General features: G+C 37.7%; 1 protein-coding gene across 2 annotated transcripts in view; it reads right to left on the minus strand.

Moving 5' to 3' along the window:
• LARP1B (La ribonucleoprotein 1B) overlaps positions 1 to 10,432 on the minus strand; it is a 159,364-nt gene continuing 148,932 nt past the window's right edge. Inside the window, exon 18 of one of the 2 annotated variants that reach the window (XM_032292307.1) lies at positions 1 to 511. In XM_032292307.1, coding sequence (XP_032148198.1) covers positions 377 to 511 — 135 coding nt within the window. In that variant the 3' untranslated portion in view covers positions 1 to 376. Of the gene's footprint in view, positions 512 to 5,721; positions 7,863 to 10,432 lie in introns of those variants that run through there. The other variant, XM_032292309.1, reaches the window with a different exon arrangement.

Below are 10,432 nucleotides of genomic sequence, written 5' to 3' on the forward strand. Positions count from 1 at the left end.
TTTGGGAGTTAAAATGAGTCAAAATTTATCTTTGTTATCCAGGTATATATTGTATAACTGCAGCCATGGGGTCTCTTTTGTAAAAAGTTAAGCTTAATTGATTACTTTAGGACTGAAAAGCAAAGAAAGTAGAGCCTAGAGCCATAAAGAGAAATGTAACAAGATAAGCAGCACGTGCTGGGGCCAAAGGAGGAGTCAGGAAACAAGTTCTGAAAAGGCTTAGAGGAGCATGAAGCTGCTGTTGCTGGAACTGCCAGAGCTAGAGCTTGATCTGGACCTGAAGAGCCAACTGGGGAGAAAAGGGGATCATTACTGTTTTGAGTACAAAAGGTAGGAAGCTGTGCAAGGCATGCAAGGGGCAGTAATCAAACCAGTGTCAGCAGAGGCGACAGATGATGCAAGAGAAATGTGAGGGATCAGCTGGCACAGGTGATCGGCAGCAGGAGAGCCCTGGAAGGCAGCAGTGCTGGCTGCTTTCAGGAGAAACCAGTCTGTCCTCCTCCCAGTGTTCCTGCCAGAGTGCACAGAATAGAAATTTAAAACCCGTCAGGCGTTTGTATTGGAAAAAGTATTTCTTCCCTCATCCCCGCTGCTCCCAACTCTTCCCCACATGTGAGGGATTGATGAAACTGGCAGAGGAACCGAGCTGCCCTGCTCAGCTCCTCTCCCTTTCTCTTATTGGGTGTAACTCCCTGTGGAACTGACTGATTTCCCCTCATCTCTTCTTCCTCTTCTAAGTGTTAAGCTGGCTGCCTCTAAGGAGAGGCCTGCATTTGTCCAGCTGTCTCTGGATGGCAAGTTTAATTATCTGAGCAAAGGCCTAGGTATTAAACCCAGTTGTCAAATCCAGCATTAGTGGTAGCGATGGCTATTTTGCTCCTTGTCTGACTCCTGGGTATATCTGATTTGTTGCAGCACACTGAAAGGGAACAAAGGGGGCATAATTTATTACCTCCTGCTTAAAATCCCAACACCCACAAGTCCAGAAGGGATGCACATAGATAATGCACTATTTATCTTTGTAACAAAACCAAATACTTTTGCACCAAACAATGTCTTCTATATGGCATTTGAGCTGTTAAGACCAGTAAACAGCAATACATATTAGTTTCTCAGCCTTGCAAAGTTTAGGAACTTTCTAAAAAAAAATTTTTTTTTTAAATATGCATATAATACAAAATTCAAAAGGTGATGGGATAAAAATTCTCTCTCTCATATAACTCTTTCCACAGGCAGCCATTATTATGGCTTTGTTATTTATCTTTGTAAGGATATTCTTTGTATACAGTATAAACATATTTGTGTATTTTTTAACCAAAAAGTAGAATTCTAGACAAAATGCTGTGTGCCTTGCTCTTTTTAGTTAGTATATCTTACAGATTGCTCCTTAAGGAATATTCCATTCTTTCTTTTTTTTTCCTTCCTTTCATATTTTTAATAGAGACGGGGGTTTCACCATGTTGGCCAGGATGGTCTCAATCTCTTGACCTTGTGATCCGCCCGCCTCGGATCACAAAATGCTCCCAAAGTGCTGGGATTACATTCGTGAGCCACCTCGCCTGGCCAGGAATATTCCATTCTTTCTTATCAGTTGTCGAGCTGTCATATTTCATGGAATTCCATTATATGACTATACAATTAAAATTAACCACTCTTGGCAGGGCACAGTGGCTCACATCTGTAATCCCAGCACTTCTGGAGGCTGAGGCAGGAGGATCACCTGAGGTCAGGAGTTCGAGACCAGCCTGGCCAACATGATGAAACCCCATCTCTACTAAAAATACAAAATTAGCTGGGTGTGGTGGTGGTGGCGGGTGCTTGTAATCCCAGCTACTTGGGAGGCTAAGGGAGGAGAATCACTTGAACCCGGGAGGCGGAGGTTGTAGTGAGCTGAGATTGTGCCATTGCACTCCAGCCTGGGCGACAGAGTGAGACTCTGTCTCAAAGAAAAAAAAAATAATCACTCTTATTGACAAATACTCAAGTTGTTTATAATTTTGTGCTATTTAAAGTAATGACTATATGAGTATTTACATCTTGGCACACAGGTGCAAAGATATATTTGCAGGGTAAATTCCTAGAAATGGAATTGCTAGCTCCAAATGGCAAATGTACTTAAAATTTTGAAAGACATCGCTAAATTTTTAAGGTTTTGTACCAATTTATACTCCTACCAACATTGGCTACTGTTTTTCAAAACATGGTTCTCTTGTGACTTTCTCTGATCCCTTCCTAAATATAAGAACTCTAACAACAAATCTGAATTTTAAGGTGGCTAATGAAGGAATAGAAAGGTCAGGCAACGCCAGGTATTATTTTAACTGCATCCGCCCTATTTAGCATGCATGAACTTCTGCAGTTCCACAGCCTTCCCTATCTTCTGCTCCAGCCATGCCTGCTAGCGTTCATCCGCTGTTTCAATAGGTACACACTGTAATCAGAGGTATTAGATAAAGAAATTGCTAACTTAATGTCTTGATTTCTCCCAGGAATTTAAAAGAATTAAAGGAAACAAGCACAGGTGGTAGTTGACCTGGTTAACTCTGGTACCACTTTGGATCTACTTAAAATAGGAGTCACATGGAACACAAGGAAGAGGTTCATGAAGCATGTGCTGCAAGTTAGTGTACATATAAAATAATTACACCCACTTAAAAGCAATCTTTTGAGTGCCTTTGAAATATGAGAGTTATTTTCATTGCATGGTAGTTAGAACCAAGGCAAGTTAAAGCAAATGTATGCTTTCTTCTCACTTTTCCTTTATGTACAACCTCGCCAGCCTTTCCAAGTGTCCTCCAAAATAGGGTCCCTTCCAGTATCATTTGCCAGGTAACAGAGCTTCTTCTCTTGGCTCAACTACATGTTCTAAAATTATCCTTTCTCTCCCAAATAAGTTATTTCCCCTCTGTGCCTAATTTTTTTATCTACTCTCAGAAATATGGGCTCTGATGAATTAATTTTCACCTGAGTGACTAATTTTTCCTTCCTAGAAGTACTTAAGATTTTTAATAGCAAGACGGGTTAGTGCCAGGTAGCACTTCACATGTATTTTCATTTAATTTATTGAAGCAGAATAAGGACCAATGAGTTAACCTAGCTTGCCCAGTCCTACAGTAAAAACATAGTCTGGATACAGAGCTACTTATTCCAAAGCATGCACTTTCCCCCTCTTGTCAGTGCATTTACACGTTTTTGTTTGAAAACCCCCCAAAACAATTTTCATAAACTAGGTATCTCTCAGGAAGCTTTAAGTTGACATCTAAATTTTTCATCATTTTAAATAGTTGCCAAGGTCATAATTTCCAGCATATTATAAATTTCATTTTAAGTGAATCCAATGAAATCCAAATATAACATGTGGATCTATTTTTAAAAGTATATGAAAAAGTTATTTTTTAACATTTAGAAAGCTTACATCTTTCCTTTTTCTCCTTGAGCTTGTATTCCTATCCCATTTTTTTCAGATTTTTATCATAATGCTTTTATGTTTGAAATTATTATTGACTACCATATATATATATATATATATATATGTATGCATGTATTACAACAAAAATAAGTACATAATTTAAACTTGTATTTATTTTACTCTAAGTGGTTCTGGCTGATAAAATTTTTTCTTCTTGAGTTACTACAAATATTAATACAGAATTGATTGAGACAACAAAAATATATATACATGTTTTAGTGATTATTAAACATAAGTAGTAAATGCATTATTATCACTTAGGATAATATTAGCTACTGTAAGAGATAAAGTACACAATCTTGGAGCTTAATGTAATTAAAAGCTATTTCTTGCTTTAATATAGAGTCCCCAAAAGGACTAGGTGGTGATTCAAGGACACTTCTCAGGGCTCTGTTGTTTTCAGCATATGGCTTCTGTATAGCTGAAGAAGAAAAGAATGAGCATGAAGAGAGCATGTGGCCAGGTCTAGAAGTGGAGCCCCTTACTTCATCTGCTTTCCAATAACCAGAACCGATTATATTGGCAAATCTGAAAGAGCAGGAGGACAGGAATGCAGCCTAGCATTCTAGAAATGGACTGGGTAAACAGCTCGACAATCTTGGCCACAGATTTCCTGGAAATGCATGTCTTGAGAAAAATCATGATTCAACTTTTAAAATAAATCTAATGAAACAGAATGTTTTGGTCTACTAATTTAGCAGCTATTTTTAAAATAATATGTTTTGTAAATAAAGTTAAAAATTTTGAAGATTTTAGAAGATGAGGACTCATACTAATTGTAATGCATATTTTATATGATTTGATAAAAATGTGTTCTAATTCCCTCATTGAATAATACACTGTACACTAGCCACAATATACAAAGCTTTACCCATAAAGAACTATTTATAAAGAATAGAAATTTAGCAAGTCTTGCGGGTTTATGATAGCTCAACAAATTATGAAGATTTCACCTATGTGTCGCCCATGACAGCTTGCATGCATCTACAGCAGTATTTGGGATAGGTCGGACAATGCCTTTCTTTTATCAAGTGGAGAAAAAAAACTTGTGTACTTCAGGCTGGTCTTGAACGCTTGACCTCAAGTGTTCCTCCCCCTCGGCCTATGAAACCTATGAAAGTGTTGGGTTACAGGCATGAGCCACTGCACCCCCCCCCAGGAGTTTCTAAAGGTGGGAGTTTTTGACAAAGCAATTATATATTTTGATGCCTTCCCTTGGCCTTTAAAGTAGACTATATCCTCTGTTTCACTCAATAGAACTTTTAACACAGTAGTACTAACAATGAAGCTTTGTTCAGGATTAAGGATTCCCCAAAGATAATACAATAATCATCCTGAATTGATTGCGTAAAGTTTTAAAAAACAGAGCTAGTATATAGTTCCACTCCTTGGATGATGGCTAGGAGGATTTCTAGTTACATTCTACCTTCTATCAGTTTTCACTCTTTTGGGAGTCTGAGGCAGGCAGTTCAAGACCAGCCTGGCCAACATCATGACACCTGTCTCTACTAAAAGTACAAAAATTAGCCGGGCATGGTAGTGTGCACCTGTAATCTCAGCTACTGAGGAGGCTGAGGCAGGAGAATTGCTTGAAGCAAGGCAGAGGTTGCAGTGAGGCAAGATTGCACCACTGCCCTCCAGCCTGGGTGACAGACCAAGACTCTGTCTCAAAAAAATTAAAATAAATAAGGAAATAAGATAGTTGAAATGGAAAAATATGAAAAGTATGAAAAGCTTCAGGACAGTCATTAGAGACTGGTTCTAGGAAACTGCCCATATGCTTTACAGTGAATATAATGGTATCAAGTTCATTTCAATATATTCATACACCAAGTCAAAAATTGTATGTAATCACAAACTTTAAGGTCTTGAAAATAAATTTTTATTCAATAGCTAAATACTACCTAGAATATGAAAACTTCCATCCAGGCTTTCTAGAAACCTATACTGTAATCTTTAACATAATAAAATAGGCCAGGCACGGCGGCTCATGCCTGTAATCCCAGCACTCTGGGAGGCCGAGGCGGGCAGATCGATTGAGGTCAGGAGTTTGAGACCAGCCTGGCCAACCTGGCGAAACCCCATCTCTACAAAAATGAAAAATTAGCCGAGCATGGTGGTGTGCATCCCACTTACTCCATAGGCTGAGGCACGGGAATCACTTAAACCTGGGAGGTGGAGGTTGCAGTGAGCCGAGATCTTGCCACTATGTTCCAGCCTGGGTGACAGAGTGAGACTCTGCCTCAAAAAAATAAAATAAAATAATCAAACATGTATTGTTTATTAAAATGTAGAACAACAAGAAAGCAGGCTGAAGATCAACATAATCTGGTGGTCTGAGAAGTTACCTGCCTTCCCTGAGGCCTGGATAAACCAACTTTTTGCCTTCAGTGATGGGCAGACACCAATGTTATTTGCTATTTCCACAGTGCTTATTAGGAATGTCTGACTATTGGAGGCAGGTCTCAATACAAGTAGAGGAAAAAGCTGGTACATATTTACCTGTAATAAAACTGACTTAAAGAGCATAAAAGACAGCTTCTCTTGGTGGGAGATAAATTTTTGTGAACGTTGTTATCTAAAAGTTATTAAATTTTCCCAGGGCAGAAAAAAGTAGATTAATTCCCATGAAGATTTAAAATTATGTTCACAGCTTACTGTAGAAAATACCTTGCAATACCTGGACATAATTTGTCCAGTGCTTAGCCCTAATAATAGCTTATGTTTACTAAGTGCTTACTGTACACTAGGCACTGTGTTACACGCTGTGTATTTATTCTTCGGGACACTATGAGGTAAGTGTAATTTTGTAGATAAAGGACTGTAACTTAGTGAGAGGGGCCAGGATTCAACTCAGGTTTCTAACAAATAAGCTGTCTCTAGAGCAGCAGTTAACTAAATTTTGGCCCTCACAGACCCTTTCCCTTAAAGTCTATTCATTGGCTCATTAAAATAAGCCTCACCTTAGATTATACTTAAAGGCATTCAACTGGAAACCACAAAACGTTAAAATTAAGCATTACAGTACTGTGATAATGTTTGTGTTACAATAAAAGTCTAATGAAACTTAAAATACACTGTGAAAGGTGTATTTTAAGTCTACTCAATTTTGTAGACTTTAAATACTCTGGAAAAAAACAAAACAATAGCAGCACATTCTGGTTTCTAGAAATTATTGAAGCTAATATGAGCAGTATATTGTTAGAAACCATTCTATTAACCAAACTATTTCTTAATTTGCAAGGAAAAAAACAGGCTTATTATAAAGAACTCAGAAAACTGGCACAGAGTGTAAAGTCAGAAGTGATTCCTACTAATTAACCTTGTGGGATATTTCCTTCAAGCCTTTTTAAGATGAGAATACCATGATTTCTGAGTAGTTCAGAATCTTCAGTTGTCAATAATAACCCTAAATAAACTAATGCAAAATTTCTAAGCAGATTCTAAATAAAATGCTCAGTTTCATTTGTATTTTACCTTACCTAATACTAGGAAAACAAACACATAGATGATATTGTTTCCCAATCATAATTTCTTCCCAAAAGATTTACCATATATTGTAAGTCATTTATCACATAATAAAATATGTGATATTTTATTACAATTTTCAACTACTCCATTAGACCCTCCATTATTGCAGAGGATGCTTATCATACAAAAAAAAAATGCAGTCTTAACCACAAGAATCCAATCTTGATTTATAATACTTAAGAATCATTGTAGCTGAGTTTGAAAGTCAGGGGTTCTGTGTTCTATTTCATGCTGTTAAAGAACAATCTGGTTACGATGAAGAGTTTGGGCACTGAAGCCAGACTAGTGGAGTTCAAACCCTAGCTCAGCCACTCAACTAGTTATGTGATAATGCTTTGTTCTAGTTACAAGAGAAACATCTAGTTCAAGTTTCTCATGTTTTAGGCAGGATCCATTCATGAACGTGCTGTGTGATTTAGCTACATAGCTTAGGTTAGCCAGGAGATACACCTTACAATCTGCTTGCTTTGTTCACATCTCAAGAGAGTTAATAAAAAAAATAATGCTAATGAAGTACTTCAAACTTTTAAGTGAAAGGACAAAATACCAAAGCAATAGTATTTCCATTTTTAACTACACGCAAGTCTTAATGTTATCATATTTATTACTAATAACCAAATAACTAATGCAAATGTACCAATAACTAGAGCAATGCCTAACAATGTAATGAGTTGTGAGAACACATATAACTATTAGGAATGCAAGAGTAATTGATATAATTATATGATATCACCACAAGATGAAGTAAGAGGTCTCCAGAACACACATATACTCACTTTCCTGTCAAAAGTCTACAGATCTGACATTCCGTTCTGCCATCTCATGGTGATATAATTAGGTATTACTCTATTTGATCCGTCTCCTATGCAAGAATAAAATAAAAATAATAAGCAGTTTCATAAAAGCTAAGAAATTAGTTGAAGGAAAAGATTAAGCACACAAAGGAAAGTGGTGACACTATTTTGTAAAATGGCAAGAAGCATGATGGAATGTCAGGGTGGAGTTCCAAACTAACTTAAATTTAAAAAATAAAATCTAGCCAGTCGTGGTGGCTCACACCTGTAATGCCAGCACTTTGGGTGCCAAGGCGGGTGGATCACCTGAAATTGGGAGTTTGAGACCAGCCTGACCAACATGGGGAAACACCGTCTCTACTAAAAATACAAAATTAGCTGGGCTTGGTGGCACATGCCTGTAATCCCAGCTACTTGGGAGGTGGAGGCAGGAGAATCACTTGAATCAGGAGGCAGAGGCTGCGGTGACCCGAGATCTCACCATTGCACTCCAGCCTGGGCAGCAAGACCAAAACTCCATCTCAAAAATTAATTAATTAATTAATTAAAATCTATTTTAAAACTAAAATAATACCAATTTAAAAACATAACTCTCTTCCTAATGCCTTTTAATATAGAGAATGTCAAAGACAGCTTAAACTATTCCCTTAAAAGGAGGACAAGGAGTTTGAATAACATTTTTAACATTCCCTTTTTTATTACATTAAAAATTGTGCAAAATCATAAAAAAGAAAGCCCTAAGGTCTCTAGGGACTTTCATAAATTTTGGGTAAGGTCATTTAGATTTATAGTCAGTATTTTTCTTTTCATTAAATAGCAGTCCTTTTACTTGCTTGAGCTTTACATTTAGAATTTCTTTAAGGGGCATAGTTTTTAAAAATTTTACCCAAGGCCAGGCGCAGTGGCTCACACCTGTAATCCTAGCACTTTGGGAGGCTGAGGTGAGAGGATCACCTGAGGTCAGGAGTTCAAGACCAGCCAGGCCAACAGGGCGAAACCCCATCTTACTAAAAATATAAAAACTAGCTGGGTGTAGTGGCACATGCCTGTAATCCCAGTTATTGGGGAGGCTGAGGCAGGAGAATCACTTGAACCCAGGAGGCAGAGATTGTAGTGAGCTGAGATTGTACCACTGCACTCCAGCCTGGGTGACAGATTGAGACTCTGTCTCAAAAAAAAAAATTTCACCCCAAAAAAGTACATACTATGTCAAACATACATAAGCAAAATTATTAGTAAGCAAAGAGTTAATATTCTTGATAAGTAAAAATGCTTTATAAATTTATGAGAAAGAGATAACCACTCCAAAAGGAAAACATAAGGAAATATTTTTTTCTTAATTTTTTTTAAAATTATATTTTAAGTTCTGGGGTACATGTGCAGATCCTGCAGGATTGTTACATAGGTAGACACATGCCATGGTGGTTTGCCGCATCCATCCCCCAACCCCTCATCATCTACTTTAGGTATTTCTCCTAATGTTATCCCTCCCCAATTCCCCCACCCCCTGCTATCTCTCCCTTACCCCCACTGGTCCCCAACAGGCCCGGGTGTGTGATGTTCCCCTCCCTGTGTCCATCTGTTCTCACTGTTCAACACCCACTTATGAGTGAGAACATGAGGTGTTTGGTTTTCTGTTCTTGTGTCCGTTTGCTGAGAATGATGGTTTCCAGCTTCATCCATGTCCCTGCAAAGGACATGAACTCATCCTATTTTATGGCTGCATATTGTTCCATGGTTTATATGTGCCGCATTTTCTTTATCCAGCCTATCATTGATGGGCATTTGGGTTGGCTCCAAGTCTTTGCAATTGTAAGCAGTGCCACAATGAACATACATTTGCATATATCTTTATAGTAGAACGATTTATAATCCTTTGGGTATATATCCAATAATGAGATTGCTGGGTCAAATGGTATTTCTATTTCTAGATCCTTGAGGAATCGCCACACTGTCTTCCACAATGTTTGAACTAATTTACACTCCCACCAACAGTGTAAAAGTGTTCCTATTTCTCCACATCCTCTCCAGCTTCTGTTGTCTCCTGATTTTTTAATGATCACCATTCTCACTGGCGTGAGATAGTATCTCAATGTGGTTTTGATTTGCATTTCTCTAATGACCAGTGATGATGAGCTTTTTTTCATATGTTTGTTGGCAGCATAAATGTCTTCTTTTGAAAAGTGTCTGTTCTACAGCTGAAACTGGACACAGTATATACAGGAAAAAAGGAAAGAAAGAAAAGTAAAAAAGAAAATGAGAAAAAAAAAAAGAAAAATGTCTGTTCATATCCTTTGCCCACTTTTTGATGGGGTTGTTTTTTCTTGTAAATTTGTATAAGTTCTTTGTAGATGCTGGATATTAGCCCTTTTTCAGATGGGTAGGTTGCAAAAATTTGTTCCTTCTTTTGGTTGCTGGTTCACTCTAATGAGTTTCTTGGTTTTGTTTTTTGTTTTTCTCTTTTTTCTTTTTCTTTTCTTTTTTTTTTTTTTTTTGGGTTTAACTGAGTTTTTTTTTTGCTGTGCAGAAGCTCTTAAGATTAATTAAGCCGGGCGCGGTGGCTCAAGCCTGTAATCCCAGCACTTTGGGAGGCCGAGGCGGGTGGATCACGAGGTCAAGAGATCGAGACCATCCTGGT

Source organism: Sapajus apella, unplaced genomic scaffold (genome assembly GCF_009761245.1).
Source record: "Sapajus apella isolate SASKATOON/1434 unplaced genomic scaffold, GSC_monkey_1.0 scaffold27, whole genome shotgun sequence".
In the NCBI taxonomy this organism is placed as follows: domain Eukaryota; kingdom Metazoa; phylum Chordata; class Mammalia; order Primates; family Cebidae; genus Sapajus; species Sapajus apella.